This window comes from Mixophyes fleayi, chromosome 4 (genome assembly GCF_038048845.1).
Source record: "Mixophyes fleayi isolate aMixFle1 chromosome 4, aMixFle1.hap1, whole genome shotgun sequence".
Taxonomy (NCBI): Eukaryota; Metazoa; Chordata; class Amphibia; order Anura; family Limnodynastidae; genus Mixophyes; species Mixophyes fleayi.
The window spans coordinates 160,297,897-160,323,201 of record NC_134405.1 but is presented as its reverse complement, the minus strand read 5'-3'; the positions used below and the strand labels follow the sequence as shown (position 1 = coordinate 160,323,201).

The window sequence follows — 25,305 nt, the reverse complement described above, 5'->3', positions numbered from 1 at the left end:
TTGGGGAGTAGCTATAGATTAGTGTAGATTAATGAGGTGCTGAGAACTTTTTAGGTTAAGACCATAATCGTGAACTGTATCCCATGCTCGATAGGGAGCCAATGAAGAGGCTGACAGAAAGGAGTAGTACTCGAGAAGCGGAAGGAAAGGTGAATAACTTAAATTGCAGAATTCATAACAGATTGGAATGGAGCCAGTCTGCTCAGTGCTAGACACCAGAAGAGAGTACTGCAAAAGTCTAGTTGCGTTATGATTAGATCATGCACCAATATTTTAGTTACATTATGCAAGAGAAAGGGATGAATGTAAGAGATTTTTTGCTCAAAACGGCAGATAATTATTAGAGCCTGAATATAAGAAGTGAAAAGGTGTACACGTCAACAAGTACCCCTAAGCAGTGAGCCTGGTAAACAGGAGGGATTGAAATGTTATTTACAATGATTGTTATATCAGAAAAAGGAACATATAGGAGGAAATATTATTGTAGTCAGACACTGTGGATCCCTTATAAATAACTTATTGTATAATTTAATTAGTGGCGCAGTGCGCCAATGCATATAGTTACAAATGTACTTATTTTTTAATTGAAATATATTGATTTCTGATGCAGTAGGCATATGTTTTAGGAAATTTGTTTTTGTAAGAAAGTAAGAAAGGAAATCCCATGCTAAATAAGTCTTTTTATGTGAGTGACCAACACTTTTTAACCTGAATATACAGCAGGGGGTCATTACCTTTTTAATCCTGTATATCATGTCCTGTTAACAAGATAGGTGAACTACATCAATAAATTAATAGCAAGTGATTTAGGAAATCACAGATTGATGTGAATTTTGCTAAGCTTAAATTACGTGAAATCCAAGTTTAGACAACATATTACATCCTGATGCTAAATATTGAATGTAATATCTCAGACTTTGTGATGCCAGCTAGGATCAGGGGGCTAGGGACGAAACAGTATATAAAGAGCTCTGTTTGACCATCTGAACTTCTGAAAGATCACTAGTAACTTTAATTGTTGTGTAAATGTCCTTGTAAGGATCCTTGAGCAATAGACATAACTGCTTGAAGATTCTGCCAGACGCCTATTGCTTGCTGTATCCTGTGACCAACAGATAACAGTTTACACTCTAATCCATACCCCAGCTGTCCTGTGTTGAACTCAGTGTCACTGTGTCAACACTCTACCCGCTACCCAGCAGTCCTGATCCATATTAAGTGCTCAGAAGGTGCTAGCCAACCCACAGCAAAGAGGCGCTGCAGCGGTTATTCCAGTTACCCACAAGTAAGCGGTTTTAGGTGCCGTGTGGGCAGCGAAATTCTCCTACAACTATTGTGCAGTTGGCATTCATTGTCGGCGAGTGTCTGATACCAGTAGGAGTGATCAGTAACATTCGGTTACTTACTGTTAGAAAGAAACCCAGATAAACTGTGTCAGAAGAATATCCCTTCATCCCCATCCTCAACAGACCGGGTAGCAAAGTAAGCCCATCCAACCACAGACATGTTCAGATTTATCAATGTTCATCAATTCACTAAATAGCAAGTGTATTTCTTGTGGCAAGCCACTGCTTTGTAACATTATACACCCATGATCCACAGGTGATTACTAATGTGCAATATGCAGTACATATGTGGCATATAGAACATGACAGATGGGAAAGGAAAACAATTTAACAATAGCAATAACAATATTTCAAAGATACAGAGAAACACATTTATTATAAAAAGTATTACAGCTTAGTGCAATGTACAAATGGAATATTTCACATTTTTACATTAATTCAGATTTACATTTTAAACTCTTCAGGATAGGCACTTGTAACTCCTATTAAATATTGCTTGTTTCATGCATACACTGCTTGGCACCATATCAATAAAATTAAACATATACATATCAAAGCAATCACTGAAGTGTGCTACATCTGTGAAAGTAAAACTGTTCTTTCGATCTTGCAGCCCCACATGGGGCTGTGGGTGGGAGAAATGACTGTAGAGGCCAATAGCACCCCTCCTAGACTGCGTGCGCAGATCCAGTTTATGCCAAAGCTTCTAATTAAGCTAAGGGATGGACTGCACAGTCACAGTCATTGTTCTCAGTGCCTCTTTTTATAAAATTTTATCCGCACACTCATACTATGGAGTCTATTAATGACCCATTGCATATAGCTTTTGTTAATTATCATTTCTTATTGCAATGCTACGAAATTATTTAACATGGCAATTTATTAAATATTGATAAGTCAGGAAAGTGGCTCCAATAGAAGCCTGTTCCGGCAAATAATCTATAAATTGGCCCTGCACAATTTCTAATGGAGAGGAGCACAAAGCTGAAGATCCCTCTCCTGTGATGCTCTCCCCATAGACTAGAATGGCTAACAGCATCTTCAGCTATCGGGACCAAGCTTCAAATTTCAGAGCTTGATAAATAGCTCATGATTGCAGTCCTCATACACATCTATGAGGACTGGATTTGCTACCCAATATCTCCTACGATCCTCTAATAATAAAATAGTTTTGAAACTTGATGCAGTTTTTAGGGATTTAATATAAGCCACCTATAACACTCTAAAAGTCAAGTAAGTTAACAGTATACTGCACATTTGTGCTCTTCTCAGACCTGACTGGTGTTGGAGAGGGTGAAGTATTTAGGATCTCTTTATCTTGATACAGGGAGAAGAGTGGGTGGGCTGAAAAATACTAATAGTTATATCTGACAATTTATATATTTTGGGGATGGGAACTGCTTGCAGATATACTGATCAATACGTCAACAAGAGCTCTGAACAGTAGACAAAAAAAGAAAGTTTTTCTATTTAATAAAAAATGGAATAATGATTAAATTCTGCTTTCATTCTCACTCTTATTTTTAGGTCTCATCAAACAAAGACCTAATTACCCATCCTTAACAGCAAAACAAAATAAAGTAAAAAACAAAAACAAATAATAAAGAAGAGACGATAAAGGAACATTCACCAGAATATGCAAAGAAGGTAAACCAAGAAGATGGGAAAAAACTGTTCCCAGACTTAGAAGTAACACATGGCAAAAAAAAAATTGTATGGAAAGAAAAATGATTTCCTACACTTTTGATTGGATGTCAGGCTATATGTTTACACAAAACAGAAGCTGCTTCAGTAAGAGCAAGACCAAATGAGATAATTTCAAATTTGTTTTTCCCCTTAACAAAGTATTACATGGCATCACAGGTTTTAAAATTACTGATCATTGCAAGCCTTTCTTTTTTATTCACCTCTTCAGTCTATCTGTTTTCACCAACACATCAGGGGCGCACGGAGGATTTTTCGGGGGGCGTTTCCTCCGCCCCCGAATTTTTTTTTCTTCCTAGAGACCAGCCTAGGAAGCCGCAATACAGCACCGTCGCGGATGCTTCTTAACGCTGCGGCTGCTGTATACTACAGTGCCGATATATAGGGCACTTTTTAGCGGGGGGGGGGCTAGAAACCCAGAAACCCCCCCTGCGTGCGCCACTCCACATTCCCTTCTTTACTCAATCATATAAACATTCCCCAACCCATCCTCTCTCTCCAATCCATTCTGAGGCAAGGCTAATCTTCCTCTCTTCCTCGCATGCACACTGGAACTGGAAACCCAGAGGCCTCCAGTTCCAGATCCTATAAAATAATGAATCAAGTTAATAAAACTTTATTTAAAAAAAGGTGAAAATGCTTTATTTAAATAAATAGATCTCTCTGTGAGCTAAACCAATATTCAGGAGAATGAAGTCTGTCAATTCACTAGCAACTAGGGACAACAATGACTCAACTAGTTCCTAGCTAATTCGTATATTAAACAATATTGCTTAAAAATCTGCTTTAGAAATCATACTGGCATTATCAGATATAATCAAGCTCCTGAAATCATCAGCACAAGTTCAAGTAGTCTGATCATAAGAAAAACATTTTTTGATTACCTTATCTCGACAATGATTGTGGAGATAAGTTAATTTGTAAATAAAATAATTCAGCTTTTCCTGAAGTAGTCTTATTTACAATATTTCACCATATATCCATAATTAAACTTTGAACTGCTTCAAAAAGAATGAAATGACAAGTAAAGTAAAAAAAAATATATGATATTGTGGATGCCCTGTTGGTCGGGGTCATTCATGACTGTAACGTCCCATGTCACTCTCTCCTTATGAATGTTAATGGCATTGTTAACAGGGGAGAAGCGCCAGCACCAAACTGGCCTGTATGAAACAGACTGTGTGGTAAGAGGAGTATGATATAGGATTCATCAGGGAACAGACAACAAACAATGTGTCCACAGCAAGCACAGTTTTATTTTGTAAATTAACGCATTGGACTCCACCCAAAACAACATTTTGGGTGTAAATCTTCATTAAGAATCGCTGGTGAGAAGTCCTCATCCCTTTTAACTTAGACTGACAGGCTGAATATTGGTTCAGCTCACAAAATGGCTGCCTTGGCTGCATGTAGGCAACAGGTACACTAGTAGTGTACAAGACATGAAAAGCTATTTTTTCTTGTGTTAAATTTATTAGTTCTTATTTATACCTGGCCCTTAGTAGCATTAGCAGAATTTATGTTTAATAATTTATTATATGAACAAATGTATGTGTGGCTATGTAAAGTGCCCTTAATGTCCTTTCAAGCTGCTCACATATCATCTTGCCAGCTGCTTCACTATACTGAATGTGCTTGTAATGTATGTGTTCTCTAAACATTAAATACCGCACTGGTGAGTTCTGGTAATAAAAGTGACTGTCTCCAAGCTAGCCCACAAGAGCTTAAAATACTTATTCTTATTAATGGTGCCTCTCTGGAGAGCAATGCTATTGGCACATTACAAAGAAGAAGTGCTTTGCTGTATGGAACAGAGGTGTTCTCCGTGCTAAGATTTATCCTGGAAGGAAATTAGAAACATATTTGCTAATAGATATTTCATATTCCACCTGCTTTCATCATATAAAACAAATTACAGTAGTCAGTCCTAAGCAGTACAAGGGGAAATGAGTGATATTACATTATAAACCTTATTAATGTGTTTCACTCCTCAGACTGGTCCTATGACTAGTCGCTATATTGCAAATAATTATATTTTGGATTTATAATAATGTTAAGCTTTTATAATAACAAGGTTAATGCTGGTCTTTTAACACCTAGGGTTAGATTTACTAAGCTGCATGTTTGAAAAAGTGGGGATGTTGCCTATAGCAACCAATCAGATTATAGCTGTAATTTTGTAGAAAGTACTAAATAAGTGAAAGCTAGAATCTGGTTGGTTGCTATAGGCAACATCCCCACTTTTTCAAACCCGCAGCTTAGTAAATCTAGCCCCTAGATTCTAAGGCCAAGGTTTGTGCTACATATATCTGTGGTGCACTGGGCAAGGCAACTATGGTCTGTCAACTTACTTTATTTTCTTTTCGGTCTCCTGTCAAATTGAAAACAGGCAAAGTACCAGTGATGACCAGACCCAGCTCCTACAAACATAACAAGAATAAAAATTATTGCCAATTACCATGTACCACACCAATCTTCAGTACACCTGTGCATTTAGGACTTTATTTTCCATGGTTTGCAGCCCGTCAGTATAGAAAGAGTAATATACGGTCAGGGTTATTGCCATGGTTTGTAAATGAAGCATATAAACATTTATGACTGTCTAATAACAAATAATATGGGCATGAGCTTTGCATACAATTTTTTGCAAAATGTAATTACAGATTACATATGAAGCATGTTTATCTGAAACAAAAAGCACAACAGAACAGTGGTACAACACGACAAGATAGAGAACATGTGCCACATTATTTTTTTTTTGCATGGTCCACACTTTTTTTCAATTTTGGAAGCATTTCACATGATTTTCACAATAGGACTAAACTGAACAGTTTATCACCATTATCCCCAAACACAAGAACATTTATTTGAGAACTGATTTAATGAGATATGTTAGGATTGTTTCAAATATGAACACCTATCATGTTATTTGTGAAACGACCATCAATACTTCTCATCTGAGAAATAAAATGTCACTACAGAATACAATTCTGCAATTTAATTGTGTTGCGAGACCTTGAATCGATTAATCGCATTTATAGACTATAGTGGATGAATGAGGAATTACTCATTCAATCAATTTTTTAGCCAAACCATGCTGTGATACTTGGAGCTGTGCTAAGAGATTTTACAGAGATTAACCTCAGGCATCAGATGCACAATATAGCATAAAGTAGCACAATATTTCCTAAACAATTAATCGCATGACAATCTCAAAAATGAAAAATTGCCTGTGTAGCACTAGCCATAAACATTAGTTATTTGTAATTAACTAAGACGATACAGCATTTTGATAAAGGATAGTCTCTTCTTGCACGTTGATTTAACCTATTACATTTTTAGATTACAAATCAAGTCCAACATAACATCCTCAAGGTTTCCAGTAAGAGCATAACTCTATGAAAACGTCTGGCCAATGAACTTCTGGTCAGTTAAAAGGGAAGAGATATAACAAACTGTTCCATTAAGTATTTGTTTTCTGTGTTGTATCCTGTGTCAATTGTACATGCTGAGATACTTTACTGTAACTCTATGAAGCCTCAAAAACAGGAGATATGGTCTTAAGTATGACAGTAAGTTCAGCTTGCATGAAGTGAAGGAAGAACACAATACATGCTTTGGTAATGTTGTTAAATTCTCAGATTTCCGGCAGATGTTTACATTGCAAGGACAAGAAACAAAATGATAAGAGACAAGATAAGTACATTACTGTATCCTATGTCAGAACTGCTGACAAAATTACCAGTGTTCAAACTAAAAATGAATCAGCAAAAAAATAAATTAAATGTCATAGGAATGAAATTTATTACAATAATATTTCCCAGCTAAATGTATTTTATCACTTCAACATCCAATACAAAATTTAGCAACAATGGGCCTGATTCAAAACAAATTTAAATTGTTTTTTAAAAACACATGTAAATCTGGCATACGCACATCCGTATTCAACTAGGAGCGATCTCTTGTTGAAAATGAATGTAGGTAAGCTCTGCTCCAATAGGCAATACACTGCAGGATAAGTAAAATACATATGTGGAATATAAAGTCCCAAAAGAATGAACAGAAAAAAAAAGTATTCAATAATTGTCACCTGTTAAAATACTTGCAAACTTTGGCAGCATGGTCTCCGGGTGGGGGCTCTGTCATGTGGGCGTGGCCATGTGAAACGGATCGTTAGGCCCTGCTCCTGTCAAACTTCACCAATATTGTCCTATCATAACAGGGGCTGGGGCCAGGAAGCCACATTTAGCTCCGCTCTCACCTACTTCACCAACAAAGAGGGCAGGATGCGGGAAGTTACCCTGCTCTCCTGGGATTCAAGGAGAACTCGCAAAAATTTGGGAATCTTCTGGACATTCCGGGAGAGTAGGCAACTATGACTGTTAATAATATAGTCATAAATGACAAAATTGTTCAAAAAAAAATAAAAACTTGAAAAATGTTGGGGTTTTACTCCACTATATTTATCATGATTTTATTAAATATCCACTGTACATAAACTTAATTTTTACGTTTGCTGCTGACTGCAAACACATGTTCCTGCATGCATATACAGCCATCATTAGTAATCGCACTTACACCCGACCTGTAGCTGGTGCAAGTGATACGACAGAGAAACATGTACCTAAGAGATATCCAATGCTTGAACCAGATGCTGCTGTGTGCGATCAAGCTTGGCATGCTGTTACTGTACATTGACTACGTGCATATGCCCGGTCGCCTTCCCATTCCTCCCCTGAAAACATAGGCTGACCTAAGGGTCCTTTGTGCTCAAAGATGAGTTGGATGTTGCTGCGTTCACTGGCGTATGGTCCGGTTCTAGGCATGCGCAGAGCGATTTTACGCCAAATACAGCACATATCGGCATTTACATTCCATAATGAATCAGGCCCAATGTCTTCTAATAGCTTAGACATTAGATAATCTGTTTTACCTTTCCAATTGTAAGATTTAAGAGAATATATAAAAAATCCCCATTAATGTAATACTCTAGCAGTTATTTTGTATAGTGTTCTTATTTTGTATAGTGAATTTATCAGCAATTCTGAAACCCTCCATCTCCACCTTGCTGAGGCACATCACTTACAAGACCATTAGACTCTATAGGCCAGATATGTCCATTTGTGTAGCGTATCTTGCATATGCTTAGAAACAGACCTTATGCCATTGAACACAATTGCATGCAATTTATGTCCAAATGCAAATGACACTTATGACTGCCTACAAATTGTGATGTGCAAACAGGGCAGGGAAGAGGTGGACTAATGTAGGCAATGTACAGTAAGAGTACAACCCAGATGCGGCCTTTTCAAGTCCTGGGTTCCTTGTAAGTCATCTTGGTTTCAGTCGTATCATTTGCACCCATTACAGTCAGGTGTAAATGCCAACTGATAGTTGCACGCATATGTATACTATTTAAATCAAAGACTAAGCAGTGTCAGTCATCACTAACAGGGACAGAACATAGAACATGTGTATGCAAGTAAAAACACATTGTATGTACAGTACACATTGCAAGCATGTATTTAATGTGAAAATAAAATATATGATAATACTGTTAAGAGATGTTCTTATATTTTATATTACCCATTATTTTAATGCGTTCTGATGTGATCTTTCACTGGACATACGCATGTGTGTATACTGCAGTCTGTTGTGTGTGTCTACACACAGCAGGCACTGCTTAGCTAGAGAGTACCTCCACCCAGATTCAAATCGAAAACATATCTTGAGATACACTTGGATTTGAATACAATTGGGATTACGTTCATGTTCCGTGGTATTTTTTAAATGGCTACCTACTTGCAAGTTGCATTCGGACTTGAATCAGGCTCTATGTGATGCCAAAGGACTTTTCTGATGGAGTCCTGTAGCAAAGTAATGACCACTGTATGCATTCAGCAGATGGCATGCGTCACTATTGTACTGCTGCAGCAGACCATCAGTCTTGCAATATCATGGTTACACTCCTTGCAACTCTCTTCAAGTTTAAAAACCAGAAGAGGGGCAAGCATTTCAACCTGGTCAGACACCTGAATTTGCCACTAGTAGCCTAGGCTGTGATGTTGCTGCTGGAAACACTTCTGAGGATGGAAGCCACACCATTTTTACATCATCAAGCTGCTGCTGATAACGGGCATTTCAACAGTGTATCGTCATTACGCTTTAACACACAATTGCGCATATATGCTGATCCCATGCATAACTGTAATTGCATGTCTTTGTGTGAATGTATTTTGGGCAGGGTTGAATTAAGGGAATGGAGGCCCTGGGGCTAAGGGTACTGTGAGGGCTCCCCACCCCCTGTGAAGCCCCGCCCACGCTATCTATTCCTGATCCATCTTGGTTACAGGCGTTCTTCCACTCTCTCTAGTGCCTCCACGGCATGCAGTAATGTCTTTACTGAGGAGATCTCGTGAGAGTGAGACTATGACTTATAGTTTCACTCTCACGAGATCTCCTCAGTAAGGAAATTACTGTGCGCCACGGAAGGACTACAGTGACAGTAGGCAGCTAACAGCATAACATTTGCTGTTAGCTGCCTGCCATTCTCCATGACCAGCTGACAGCCGGGGATGAATAATGTCGGCAACCGCTTTACAGCTGAGCAGCTCTAATGAAAAAAACTAAAAACAAACAAAAAAACAAGTACTTTCAAGGGCCCCCTAGATGCCTGAGGCTCCTGGGCTGAAGCCCAGTTAGACCTCGGGTTAATCCGACCCTGATTATGGGGCTTTGTTTTTGGATGCATGGGGGTCTAAATCAGCATTAGGCCCTTTATTTATAATACTTACATTATTTCTGATGACCATATTTTATAATCCTATATGCATACCAACTTGTCAAACAATGCATTGTATGCAACCAAAGTAATTTTAGCATCCCAAACTTTTTCAGCCTCTTAATCAAGTAAAAGACATGGGATAAAGGTTAAAGTGGGTGCCTCATTTCACATAGGGTTTGGTGTTAAGCCACGTTGCATTCTTAATACATATGTCAGCTATATTGTTTTCCATTTTCTGTAAAAAAAAAAATTACTTTACTCTTTTCTTACCAAAGCATCCAAATAAACGTTAGTCCACTGTACTTGTTTTGCCTTTTCTCTTGCCAAAACCATTGGTCTTCCAAGGACATCTAAATATTCCTGTCAAAAAGAGAGATGATTTCAATGACAAAGCTTTGATTTAATTTAAACAAAGATGGCCACACTGCCGTAACATCAGACTTAAATATTCTTTGATGAATATGGATTGCAATATGCAAACTCCCTTTTACACACATTAAGGCTTGGCACTTACTGCAAGAAAATCCTAATGTAAACATTAATTGTAAGCTTCATTTTAAAGGTAAATTCAACATGTTATATTCAGAACCACAAAGGATATTTGTAATAAAAAAATCAGGAAAAGTAAATTCATAACATATTATTCAATATACACCATAACCAGGTTAAATAAGGAAAGGTAGAAAGGTGTTATATGTCAGGCCATAATATGTAGTTCTTATTAAATTAATACAATTGTGCCTTGGCCAGAATTTTATGTTAGATTTTATGATAGATTAGCTTTTAAAGTAACCAGGGGATCCACAAGTGGACAATATTCCTGTCTGTATTGCACACATGTGCAGCAGAACTACCCATAGTGGATGGACCAGATGGTAATGGGGCAAATTCTCATTTCGCATACTGTGCCACCAACTTTTCCACTACTATGTACAGCCAATAGGTGATGTGCGATGTTGGTATAATTATTATACTCCTGGTATAATTTATGTGTGGGGAGCAGAAATGACAGATAGTTTAAAGGACACTGCTGGCTATAAATAATTGTATTGCAGGCTTTGGTCATATAGTCATATCGGCAGCAGTGATGGCATAATCAGTTTGTGTGACCACTGATTGTGCAATAATTATGGGGGGCACTGCAAGAATATTCTGTAGGTACACTGCATACATAATATAGCTGATATCTGTTGCAGCATAAAACCAAAGCCTTAATCATATGCTCACACCTCTCCCCACAAGCTCATTGCTTTTTCAGGGTGTTCATTCAAAGTTGAATTCCGCTACACAGTCCAAATAATTTTAACAATTTTTTACTCATAAGAAATAGTGCTATCTATGAGGGTGCCCTGACCCTCAGAATCGCCCCCCCCCCCCACTGGTATTTTGCAACCCACCCAACTGCTTCTAGCCTTAGGTAGGCAGGAGTTAGGGTTGGTATTCTCTGCTCCTCAAGTGTGGTGTTTGGCTATGACATCATAGAAAAGCACCACACTCCCAACCCATCACATATATGGAGAAACAGCAGCTTCACAGCTAAGAAACTGCTGGCTGCTTCTCCTCCATGTCAGGTGCTAGCACTCCATGTGGGGGGGGGGGGGGTACTGAAAGGGGATTAAGAACACTGGATGAGTGACATTATATGTGAGGAAAGGGGGTGTGAGATAGAATTTGGAATTTTGTGGGGCAGTCCTGAATTTGGGTGGCTGTCTCACTTAGTCAGGATTTGGTCCAATTACAAGGACAGTTTGGAGGTATGTCCTACTTCATAGTGTACTGCTTGTGAAGGCAGAGCTCCATGCACCTAACAGTAGTGCACACAGTATTGCCTGTGTATTTGTCTGAAATGCATCTAAAATGATAACCCCCTGTCTTAAGTGCCCCGGACCCCACAGAGCTTTAATCCAGCTCTGGTGTTTCTTTAATGGTTCTTGCATTGAATCCATTGCATGCCTTCTACCTTGCACTGGTTCCATTCTCAGATTACTTTGTTGAACAAATGGGCAGCCCCCACTGCAGTGACGATATCATTAATCCTTCTTCCTTTGCACTTCGTATATCACCAGCAAACCCTTGGAATAGCTCTCTGTGGCTGGATCAGTTATAAATAACTTGCTGTAATAATATATTTAAATTATTAACACAGTGTGCCAATTTATTATGCTGCAAATGTACTAATTCTTGATACTGTGTACTAGAAATGTACTTATATTATTATATTGTGTTATATTTCTGTGAAGGAATTGCATTCATTCCTGAGGTATATGTCTGATGCAATGAGTATTTGTTTAAGTAGTCATTTGTGTAACTTCGAGAGAAAGTCCTCATTAAGGCTAATTAAGTCTATTCAATGTGAGTGACCAACACCTGAATACACAACAGGGAGTCGTTACCTGTATCATGAATGGATTAAAGGAAAGGAAATATCTGAACACTGTAAACAGCACGTGATGTAGGATATCACAGATAAGTCTAAATTTTGTTAATTATAAATTGCATTTACATCAATGTTTGGGGAAACCTATTGCAAAATAACTCAGACTTCTTGGAGCCAGCAAAGAGTTCAGGGGGCTGGCTTACCCCATGCTAGGCTGTGTCCAAAACTGTATAAAACAGCACTGGTTTGTACTGAAATGTATTATCATGGTTCCACCTGACTTTCTGATCACTGGTACCTTCAACTAGTGTGTACTGTCCTTATCAGGACACTTGAGCAAATAAACATCACTTGCTTCAAAATCCTGCATTGACAACTTCTTCCCTGCTGTATTTCCTGTGACCTACAGATTAGACCCAAATCTAATCTGTTTCTGGCTGTTATGAGGTTTGGACCAAGCTTTCCGGTACCACCGCTCTGCCCGCTACCCAGCAGCTCTGGCCAGTGTGATAGGCCAGAGGGGATCTATCCACAGCAACCCTGATCTATAGGAAGAGGTCAGGGGTACCAGCCCAGGTGCAACAGCAAAGGGGTACACTAGCAGCAACAGTTACGCAGAAGGACAATGGTTCTCGATGCCGTGAAGGGGTCCAGTGGTGGCAGCAGCTAAAGTCTCTCCTACTACAGTTAGAGGTGCATTTGAGATAAAGAAAAGGAATGGTGGCAAAGTAAGCTGAGCCGGTTTCCAGCAACAACAGACATGATGGCATAGGCGGTCCATCCTGTCCCACTCTCCCCTTCACTTATACCATTGTCTGCAAACACGTCCTGCACTGTTATTAATTCAAACCACCATCAATGGGCACATTTAGGGCTCATAAACAATTATTACAAAAAAAGTATTTTCTTGCAGATGCTTCAAGCATTTCACCTTTGTGGTGATCGCACTGGATGGCCATTTATTACTTTTATTGCATTTTTTCAAACACACAGCACACATATTGATATATTAAAGGGAGAGATTGGACTGGCAGTTTGCATTTAATGACGTTATGGGAAGATGCAACAGTGCGTGAGATGCTCATATGCTGCTCTGGCAGACTGATCAAATACAATTGTGCCAAATGTTTTCATAATAGTTAAACTTATTAAACAAAGTCAGATATGTTTCTAAGAAGGGAATATAGGAAGGATGTTTTAGTAAGCAACTAAACAAGTTTGAGCACAGAGGAATAAACCAGTCGCAGACCATGCAAAAGGATCAATGTACTTTTATAACACAGGACTGGCAGCTTTTTCCCTGCATTGCTTTAGAGAAGTACTATTATTACGGTGATATTAACCCGGCTTTCTGGTCGCAGGTCAGGAGCTGCGAGCAAAAAGCTGGCGTTAGAACTACCATAATAACGGTAATTACGCGCACTATTACCGTAATGATGGTAATAATGAGCAGGCCGCGTTACTTTTAACAGTAATGCGGCCAATTGAATTCACCCCGCTGTGTATTAAGTCATCACAGCTAGGTTTTCCTAAATGTTACAACAGCCAAATTCCAGTAGATCTAAACTCCGCCTTCTTTTGTGTTGGCCCCACTTTGATCTGGTCCCGAAAATATAAGGCCACTTCAATAATTTTTTCTGGGGCCACTTTAAGTTTCCAACCTGCCCCTGATACAAACTATTTTTTTTTCAATAAGTTAAAAAACTAAAATGTTTCAGGGGCACAGTGTACATTGTATATGTGGTATACATGGTAGATGGGCTTAGCTGCCCACCTGATAGAACGGTCTGGAGGCTAGTAAGCACTCCCGTATTATTTAGTTAAAAAACAATTCATTTTTGTTGCAGGAACAAACTTTCATACAACTTTTAATTGTATGAAAGTTACATAGTACATGCACATGCATCTAGTTGCTAAATCTAAAAAGTACTTTTCAGTCAAATTTCTAAAGTCATGATAAAGTAAATATATATGGATACGACAGACTATAAATTACACATGCATTTCTTTGTATTATATAAAATTACATTAGTTGTGCACTAAAGGCCACACACTGCCTGAAAGAATAACAATAAATAAATAAACATATATATTTCAAGGATGGGTCCTATTACATGCCATTATGGTAACAAAAGGCATTTTTCCAATTTAACAGAGAGTGTTAATATACTACACCACGAGGACAAAAAGAACTCTGTCTGGGAAAGGACATTGAAATGCAATTATTGTTGCATTTGAAAAAGTCACATATTAATGGCATAATTTCACAATTAGGTCTAAATTGCACTTTAATAAACATAAGTCAAAGTAATCTTATACTTTAAAGCACTTTGAAAAGTGGTCAATCTTTACCATAGCAAAAAGATTGCTATCACAATAATGTACATATATTATATATATATATATATATATATATATATATATATATATATATATATATATATATATATATATATATATATATTTATATACATATATGTAATTATTATTGTTTATCATTAAAGACACAGTAAGTGTTTTGGCACACAGTATCAGATTAGTAGTTTCATTAAATATGTTGTATAAGCTCTTGAAGTCTTGCTAGTGTCAAAGTGTTTAGGTTACTGCAGCTGCTCGCAATTAATGTACTAAGTAGAACTTTAGGTCAAACTGGGCAGCTGTGTTGAAAATCTCTGAAAACATTATTTACACTATAATAGCCTATTATATTGGAGACACATGTGCCAGTATTATTGCTTGCTGCAAACTCCATGCTATGAAAATATACCAAAAAGCAAAATATTTTATTGAGAATAATATAAATAGCAGGCTATTTACATTTAAATGTATGCAAATGACAGTACAATTAGTTTACACATTTTATGTATTTTTATATGATATATGGTCCATACATACTTACAATGGTTTGTGGGGAATATATAATATTTTATTTTAAAACTGGATAATTTAATTCATGATTAATTAGGAGTTTCCGCTATTACAGTGATAACTGGATCTTCACTGTTGGACTTGTCTTATGCAAGACACAATTCCGCAATCCTGTGCATATTTCCCTATCACTAGTTTATTATAAGATATTCTATTCACTACATTTATGCCTTCCTATAGATGTAGAACATTTTGTGATATCATATTAATGTCTAGTATACTATATTTGTCCAAATGATGGTTCCAGTGTAATTGTAGATGCATATTGAGGTGAGATACTAACCTGTGTGTTGATTCGAATTGCTCCAATGGATGGAATTTCATAATAGTAACCTGAAATATACACATGATAAAGTGAAGATGATGCAAAGTTAAAATACTACTTTAGTGTGAAATTCTTTTACTTCATCTTTTACTAAACTGCCGTGCAGAATAAACATCTTAATTCAACCATACATTAGAGGCAAGGTCTGAAAAGCACTGAGCCCATTACTTATACAGACCAGCAATATTGGCACACGTTAAATACTTGACAACGAATAGCTAGAAAGACAGACAATTAATTACTCTTAAAAATTTGCTTCATTTTCAGATAAATATATACCGATCAAGCCCTAACACTCCAAGAGCTAAAAGCTAAAGCAGTGAGATTACAAGTAATATATAGGGTGAACAGTGAAAGTTTAATTTTTTGTAAAGCTAAATTTCCATACTGAGCATACGCACAAAAATGCATACACATATGTCAGTATGTACATTCAGCCGCATCTTACACTTACAACTCCTTAAGCTTGGAGAGGTGGAATGGGGAGGGACACGTAGGCCAAGTACAGTATGGTCATGACCAAGACCTCTATTCAGCCATACATACACCTGTCAGCAGGCATATCTGTTACAGGTACTCAGCCCTTGCTGCAAGATAGGTGCTGCTAATCTTCATCAGTACACAACTTTGCACAGTAAAAAAAAATAAAAATGGTGTGCCGCCCCCACTCCCCCCCCCAAAAAAAAACACCAGCGCTAATAGCCTGGGCTGGTGGGAGGAACAAACAACATAGGGTCTCCCAGAAAATGCTGCAACCAGACCCTAGGAATGGCTGGGCCAGTCAAACTATAACAGGGAATCCAGCAGCATGGGGTCCACCTGTCATTTATGTGACACAGCTCCCGCCTGTTCAGCAAGGGGCTAAATTTCCTATTGGAATAGGATCTGCATACAAAAATTACACCCCCTCCCCTGGGGGAAAAAAAAAAGCCCGTACTGAAAACAGGTAATGTCATAAAATAGTATTTGTGCGTAGCACTACTGGTCCCAGCAAGTTCTGAAAGATATAAACTGCTTAGGTATGTTGTTTAAGAAAGCGACTTATCTGCTTCAGAAAATAATTGAGGTCAAATTTTAAGTTGCAGACAGATTTGAGTTTCCAAGCTCAACTCTAAATTGTAGTTTTAAAATAAAGCTGCTCAATGTTATGTGCTTCATGCATAAGCAGGCCATATTTAAAAAAAAAAAAAATTGCATCACAACTTGGCTTGCAGGTATAAGTTGTATACTTTAGCTCTATTTGCTCACAACTATAAATAAGGGACTGAATAGCCATTTATGAAAGTGGACCAAAGTAATATTGGAGCAAAACACAAAATAATGTAATAATAGTGACTATGGAATTCTCATATAGTGCCAGTTGTCTTACAATTTTCCTTCATTCTAGTTCATGTATACTTCTCACTCACAATCTTGTGTGTAAGTAAATTTAGAGTTACACACTTTAGTTATCCTTCATAAATGCTCTTTGATGTCGCTGCGCGTGTAAAGTGTCATTACGGTAGCGCGATATTGCGGATTTCTGTCTGCACCCGAAATCCACAATGTTGTGGTACCGGCCATGCGTAATCGCGGATGCGAATCAGAATTGAATACCCCCTTTACAGTACTGATCTTATCTGTAAAGTCGGGAACTTTAATATATGACTTTAGTCAAGTAACTAAGTTTTAAGTCATAATTCAGTGGGATGTTATAATGTAGGTGATAGCTAAATAGTATTCACATTACATAATATTCACAGGAATTTACATGCAATATGAACATATGTACATCACGCTGTTTTGCTAGTATCGTTCCTTTAAGAAACTGCAAAAATTATGCCGTTATCTCCCATAACCATAATTGTCAGCAAAATACACTGAATTCTAAAGAAATATGCATTACCACAGGAAAAATATGGTTTCTGTGGTTGTGGTGTAACTTCAAGTTATATGTTACACAAAAAAGTGACATCTTATTTTATATTTGTTTATACCCTTATATGACTAATGGCTACTTCTGCAACTTGAATTATTATTTTCTTTATCATTATTGTCTTTTATATATAAAGCACCAACATAATACATACTGTGCTAAACATTGAGGAAATAATCATACAACCAAATGTCATTCAATGAAACAAAGGTAAAGATTATCCTAATGAGCTTACAATCTAACAGGCGTGTGACATACTTGATACTGAAAGTAGTTGGGTAACAATTGTTACTAGTTCCCAGCTGTTGATATATTAAATTAAAAACTTGTAAAAACAAGAGTGTATAGTAATAGCCAATTGAGTTCACATTTAATGTAACAGTAATTTACATGTGATATAGAAGCATTTTATTTAATCTGGAAAAACACCTCATTGTTTATGTGTGCCCATACTATATATTTGTTCTGCTTTTTCAACACTTGTAACATACTGAACAGTGCATTACTATGTTGCAGACTTATCTTTTTATTTATGTCCATCGTAAATTACCATTGCAGTTTATCCCTGATTATCTAAGACCCCATTGTCCATTTATAGATAATATGAAGATAAACTAAAGTCCAATGAGAGTATAGTAAGATATATGGATAACTTGAACTGGAGTCATTTTGGCCACAGTTTCTTTGAAAACAGAAAGAGCAGGTCAAAGATTAGAACATTTGTCTTTACTCCTGGGAGACCCCTCTGCACACTGAGACAATTTTTGGGGTTTTTTGTTTTACCACTTCTTTCCAATATGAGTAAAACCAGACTAGTGACATTAGGACTTGACCTTAGTAACAAATACTTTTTCTCCTTTTAGCTTCTATGACCTAAAAGCCTTAGCACAGGGGTTCTTAACCTGTGGGTAGAGATGAGCAAAGTTTGGAAAATTGATACATTTGTCTCATTCCACAAACTTTTCCTATTCACATGTTTATTAAGGGATGTGCGTAGAAGTCTATTAACACGCATCTTGCTATACGCACTTAGCACATGGCTAATTCAAAATAATAACTCCATTACACCACCATGTCTGTATGAGTGTTTGACAAGGGTCAGATCACCCTAGGGGCAGATTCAATCAAGAACAACTCTGTGCCTGGTGTCTCACTCATTCTTGCTCACACCCCATAGAGGTGCGAGAAGAAATGAGCATTCATTTTCACTGTACTACCAGTAAAAAATGCGCGGCCGCGATGTTTTGAGGAACATCGCACCCAGTTGAATCTTCCCTTTAATATTCATTCGAAATCTACTGCAAATCCATATATAATTTAAGCATATATGGACATTCAGGGTCTGATTCATTAGGGAACGCAAAACTAATGTATTGTGTGTTTTTTTTTAAAACGCAGGTAATTTGCGCATTCAACTTGAAGCCGATCTGAAGAAACGTTTCTTGTTGAATACAGTTCTAGGTACGCTCTGCTCTGACAGACACTGTAGGATATGTACAATACATGTGTGGAATATAAAGTCCCAGCAGAATGTCCAAAAAAAAAAAAAGATTTCAATTATTGTGACCAGTTAATAATATAGCAACTAAGGAAAAAAAAACGTTAAAAATAAATATTTTACTTTTCATCCTTCACCCATGAAATACATTAGTCAAGATATTATTAATGTCTACTGTACCTAAAATGCAATTTTTAGTTGCCCTTGGTTGCAAACACATAATCTAGCATACATACACGACCATCATCACTATCACTGGGCGCTTACACCTGACCTGTAGCTGGTGCAAGTGGGTGAAAAACACGTACATCAGAGAAGCCCAAAGTTTAAATCGAATGCTGCTGTGTGAGCTCGAGCTTAGCATGCCCTTATTGTACACTGACTACGTAATACGCCCCGTCCTCTCCCCGTTACGCCCATGAAATCTGAGCCTGTTGCAAGTGTTCTTTGCACTCGAAGATGAATTGCATATACTTGTGTTTTCTAGCGCACAGTTCATTTCTGGGCAAATGAGGAGCAATTTAATGCAAAACACAACACGTCCATTAATGAATCAGGCCCACAATTTTAAAGTAGGAGTGACTTCATACAAACTTTCATCAGCACAATTTATTCCAGCCCATACTACATCTGCAAGTGTATCCTGTGTGTCCATAAGAAGTTTGAAGCATGCAATTAATCTGATCACCTAAAAATTAACAACAGTAGAGTAGTGATTTGAGGCTCCTGTCATACTAGGAAGATTGCGTTGTCAATAAAACTTTCACATGGAACAATGTTCATACAACCAACTTTTTTGCACTCCTCATAGTGTATTCCATATGTATTATAATGGCGAAAGAGTCATTAAATGGACAATGCTTAAAAATATCATTATTTTTTGAACATGTGTTGCTTGGCTACACTAATGCGGCATTTGCATTAAGCATTTACCAAGATATGTCTCAGTTACACGTCTTTTCATGTCCACCATAAGCTCTATCTGCAATCAACTATTTCTAGTTGGCACACATCATATTTATTATCAAAGGGAAAGAGTCATAAATTGGAAAATGTCTAAACATATCATAATTATTTAAACATATTCTGCTGTTTTATGCGTATGGGATATAGTTACACATCATTCATGTCCACCATAAGCGAATGTCCAATCATTTATTTGTAGGCTGATTGTTATGGTGCACAGAGATAACCATGGACCAGAGATTTTCAGTCCCTAAGTAGCAAGTTATAGGAGTTATACTTTAACTACAGCTTGACATTGGTTTGGGTGTTTGCTTGTACATCCTGGGACACTTTACAGGTCAGATTTATCAATTCTTTTCATAATATTGTGGAAGTATACCTGATTCACAAAGTGTTCTGTTATAAACAGGCAAGTTGAAATTTACAGAAAAATAAGATATTTAATAAAGGGTGAAGTGGTTAATTGACATTTAATGATTTGAGTTACAAGAAATAAACTATATAAATCACAAATATGGGGCATGCTACTATCAATCTATAAAGGGGTGTTCTAGACGTCTGAGAAACTGAAATCAACTTGCATTGTTGTTCCTACAGATTCAGCACACCATTTTCTAGATAGAAGTGCTATTTGTAAACCAAAGTAATGGACCAGAATTAGCATTGTAGCAAACTATTGTAGACAGTTGACATTCCTGCTTTACCTGATGGATTCTGAGATCGCAATAGCACTGGGGAGCTCACTACAACACAATCTAAAAATAAACATTTAAAATACAACTATGGGACCTGTTATTAAATTGAGCTAAGTATTGAATAAACTGTGGCTCCCCCTTAAGTGGGAGTTACATTGTGTGTACTAAAAGAGCGCACTAAAGCCAATTTTAAATGTGTTTTTTTATCAGCTAATCTATGAAAACACATTAACAGCAAACTAGTACATTTTCCATTTACTATACCTTTGTTTTCACAAGCCATCCACTGTATAGGTCCTTTATCATAATTATGCTGGCCGACAGAAAAGGTAAATACTCGAACCTAGAAGAAGAAAAAAGACACATACTGTGGTTATCATCTGGGGGCTAAAATAATTTAAGATGTGCTTCAGCTCTGGGAATATTTTATATACTGTACATCATCTGTAATATTTACAACTGATAACTGAAAGTCATAATGTTTGTCACATGATACATTATTTATCATATTCCTAAAATTGAGTTAGGTTTTATGGAATGAATACATAATTATTTGCTCATTATTGTTTAGGTTTTAGCAATAGCTGTCAAATCTTTGTATCTGTGATACTGTACACTCCATGGTCAATTCATGTGGCTTCTTTTTTTATTTCACTTACTATATTTTATTTATAGTAGCAAAATAATGTCTTATGTCTATTTTGTAAAGTAACAGCTGTAATGGTAAAGATTCCAACCCCAACTTTTTGAGGCCTTTATCATAGAAAGGTTTACATAGTAAAGTGTCTTTATTTACACGTGGTGCACATCCAAAGCTGCAGATTTCCATACTATATGAATGATGATATATAAAGTCATGGAAAATCCTCAAAAATAACACATACAAAAAAAAATATGTGGTGTAAAATAAAACTAATTCACCAGTCCACGTCTGTGATTGTACGCCGTTGATTTTAAAAACTTTAAGGGGTCTATTTATGTCCCCAGCTTGGTAGCCTTCAAGTTCTACAGCTGCAAATCACAGCAATAAATAAAGAAGCCACTGCAATTAACTATGTTGTTTTGTAAAATGATTATATGAAGTACATACAAAATTATCATTTTATTTAGTCATAGCGTCATAGTTGCATACACTCCCAGATCTGAATTAGGGGGAGACCTCCCGGACTCTAGAGAGACATCAGGCGATTCTCCCACAAGAGCGTTTACCTGTCTGCAAGGTAGCCGAGGATATGCTGTGATGACACAAATTACAACATTAAATTATTCTAATCTCTTCTCTTCAAACCTGTTCCCTGCATCTCCTGGAGAACAGGTGTGAAAAGTAGGCAAAGGAGTATTATAACTGAGGGCTGAATTAACCACAAGGAAATTAAAAACTGAGCTGTATGTTCATAACTAGTTGTGCCACTCTAAAAGATTAAGGAGCAGGCAAGGGATGTGGGTAAACCCATTGGTAGTGTCACTGGGGGACGGCTTATGGTCAGGCTATAAAACTCCTTGGCTGAGAAGGTTTCTGCCTCTAAGATCCAGGAAAGTTGCAGGGATAAATAATACTGTACCTCCTCCTGCCTGTCCTAAGTGTTTATGCCCCTCTTTGCTTTCCTATCTGCTTGGCTTATTTATTGTTTCTTTTGCTTTTACTTTCTCTGTTTTTCTCCCCTTTTCCTTCTTCCTTTGCCCCGTAGTATATCACCACCCTGCCAGGGGCGGACCCAGACATTTGCCCTACCCGGGGCGATTTTAGGGGGGGCAATGTAGGCCCCGCCCCCTTTCTGTGTTCTAAGGCTGACGGCGGCTGCGCAGTATGTGCAGGTCCGTTCAGCAGTGAAAGTGTGCTGTCCCGCTGCTCTGATTGTGTTTAAAACACAATCAGAGCAGCCGGGCAGCACACTGTCACTGCTGAACGGACCTGCACAGTGTGCAGCTGTCGGCAGCAAGCCCCTGGTAGGGGGGGGGCGATCGCCTGGATCCGCCTCTGCACCCTGCCCTATTCCCTTTGCCTTTTATTTAACCACCCTCACCCCCCAACTGCCCAAGCCATTTTCACATTCCGCATCCACCCCCCACTCTTTTCCCTAGTGCCACAGTTGGTCCAATGGAGAGCCCTAGCGGCGTCTCCATGGACTTTTGTGCATGATCCGTCTCCCCTACTCACCCTCGCCCTCACTGTAGTGCCTGGGACTTGGGAATGCGGTCACTGCTCTCCTACTAGGAGAGTGAGCACTCGCGTCTCTAGACCGGCAGACTGAGCAAAGGCATAAGGTAACCCTTCCACTCTGCGTACTTCCTGCTGGAAGTGAAGTCTGTCGCAGCTTGGGACTAGGTCGCCGTGCCAGTAGTGGTGAGAGATCAGTAGGAGCTGTAGCTTATAAGGGGTGGTACATTGACATATTCTCCATTACCGAGTAGGCTCCAGGCGCTGTTCATTTTTTCAGTTTGTATCATTGGTTTGCCCACTACCCCCATAAGTCGGATGTTGCATTCTGTGTTCTGGATTTCTTCCCGGGCTTCAGCCGCCAATTGAGGGGTCTGTTCAGACCTTGGCTGTCAAAAATTTGAAGTTGGTGTTTTGTTCCCTGTGGACAAGGTTTACAAATAGATTGGACTGAGGTGCATGTGTTGTTCTTTATGGGAGCCACCTTTTTGGGAACTTGTCGTTTCCTCAATGGGGGTGGTTGCCAAGAAGGGGGCAAGAAAGTTTTCTTTGATAGAGCACCTGTCATTTTAGCCGGAGCATCTGTGAATGATGCAATTCCCAAGCGTTTTTGTAGTGTGTCCTATCAGTCGTTTGCATCCGCACTGGTTATAGTTCGGGGATTTGGGGAATTGGCTTTTGATAGCAAAGGTTGATATCAAGCCTGCTTTCTGTCTCTTTTATCTGCATTCTGACTGGTTTCCATTCATGGGGTTTAAGTTGGACAGGGGTTTTATGTGGATAAATGTCTCCCGATGGGGTGTGCCGATTCCTGCGCGTTCGAATGTTTTAGTTCCTTTGTGCATTGATGTGTTTCTGCGGATTCAGGTCATCACAGAATTGTCCATTACTTGAACATTTTCCTGGTGGTGGGGTTTTCTATAGCTGCACTTTTTATTCACAGGGTGTGCCAGTTGCTCACAATAACAATCCGTCTGTCTTATTTGGACATTGAGATTGACACAGGTTTGGGCCTCTGTAGGGTGCCAGCTGATAAAGTCGGTAAATTGCATGCATTGATAGCTGAGCTGCTGGAGTCCCCGACGGTGCTGTTGAAGAAGGCGCGGTCCATTCTGGAGCATTTGAACAGGTTATCCCTATGGGTAGAATTTCTTGTTGCAAGTGGGAGTGGGCCTGTACATTGAAAACTGGATTTGGTGGTCTGGGATGTGTTTTCCCATGACTTTAATGGGGTGCACTTATGGCCTGCTCACCCAGTGTCCAGTAGGAAGTTAAAGTTATTCACGAATGCTGTGGGGGTGCCCTATTTTGCTAGCAATTGGAGTGCAGTGCAATGGCCCGGTGATTGGGCTCTCGTTGTCGCAGTAGAGTTGTGGCAGTCAAGTTGTTGGTGTCTTGGTTTCTAGGGAAGCAAATCATCTTCTGATGTGATAACCTGGGAGTGGTGCAGGCCATAAATCGGCTTTCTTCTTCGGATTGCTGCTTCTTGACTTTTGACATTCACTTCAAAGCTCTGCATGTTTCTGGCTTTCAGAAGGGGATGGCTGATACTTTATCATATTGGTATTGGGATAAATTAGGTTTTTGATGCCCAGGGAGACACTCATTGTTTCTCCTTGCCCTGATTATGTCTGGCAAATTGTCAAGCCAGCATAGAAAGATTGGCAGAGTTGTCAGTTGCCCATGCCACTCTGTAGAAGTACTGGTCTGCCTGGTAGGAGTGGGTCATGTTCCGGGACACTGAACCTGGTGCTAGTGAAGCTTTGCACAAGCGTATATTTGCTTTTATTTGGGCTGGCTATTAGGGTATTAAGTCCAAGGTGGCAATGTCCTACCTTTTCTTAATATACATGGCCAGGTGGATTTGGCAAAAGGTTTTCTCATTTCCAAGGTGTTGTGGGGCTGGGCGCGTGGAGGTGACCAATTAGCCCTTCCATGCTGGAGGGTTTGTTGGAGGCAATGGCAGAAGTGGCGTGTGATGCTTTTGAATGTTCGTTATTTTGCGCTGCTTTTGTAATCTTGTATTTTGGAGCTTTTAGTGTAAGCAAATTAATTGCCCCTTCCAGGTCTGCTCCATCCTCCATGGTATCCTCACTTGGCATGTTATTGTAGCTGTTTCTTCGGCAAATTGCTTGGTGCACAGGTCCAAAATGGATCAGCTTGGTCAGGGACATTGTCTCCCAGGAGTGGTTACTCAGTTTGCCCAGTGGAGGTGGTCATTGATTTTGCACATCTGCGTCTTCAGGCTGCGTAGCCATGGCTGGAACATTGTGATGGGTCCTCCCTCACAAGATGCCATTACTCGATAGCTTTTAAGCACAAGCTTAGTGTCATGGGATTGAATGGTGAACAGTTTGCATGCATTCCTTTTGGATTGGGCTGCCACATCTACAGCCCAATTCTAAAGGAATGCATGCCTAGGATTTAATCAAGGAAAGTATAACACTTACAGGTGGTATGCGAGGACTACTCTCTCTCCCTGATGCTACTCTCTTGCTTCCTGCTACCTCTCTCTTGTGGTGACACAAGGCTTTTGTTGCTTGTTGCTTTTGTGGGCAAGGGTGCAAAGGGCTTTTGTCTAATTTTTCATTGGACTCCTCTGCAGATCT

At 38.6% G+C, this 25,305-nt stretch overlaps 1 protein-coding gene across 7 annotated transcripts in view; it reads right to left on the bottom strand.

The window, feature by feature from the left end:
- CACNA2D1 (calcium voltage-gated channel auxiliary subunit alpha2delta 1) overlaps positions 1 to 25,305 on the bottom strand; it is a 612,754-nt gene that overhangs the window by 63,432 nt on the left and 524,017 nt on the right. For all 7 annotated transcript variants that reach the window (XM_075208701.1, XM_075208699.1, XM_075208698.1 and 4 more), the window contains exons 13-16: positions 20,803 to 20,881; positions 15,423 to 15,472; positions 10,105 to 10,194; positions 5,402 to 5,470 (exon numbers count right to left, since the gene is read on the bottom strand). In XM_075208701.1, the coding sequence (XP_075064802.1) occupies positions 5,402 to 5,470; positions 10,105 to 10,194; positions 15,423 to 15,472; positions 20,803 to 20,881 (288 nt within the window). The remainder of the gene's footprint in view (positions 1 to 5,401; positions 5,471 to 10,104; positions 10,195 to 15,422; positions 15,473 to 20,802; positions 20,882 to 25,305) is intronic.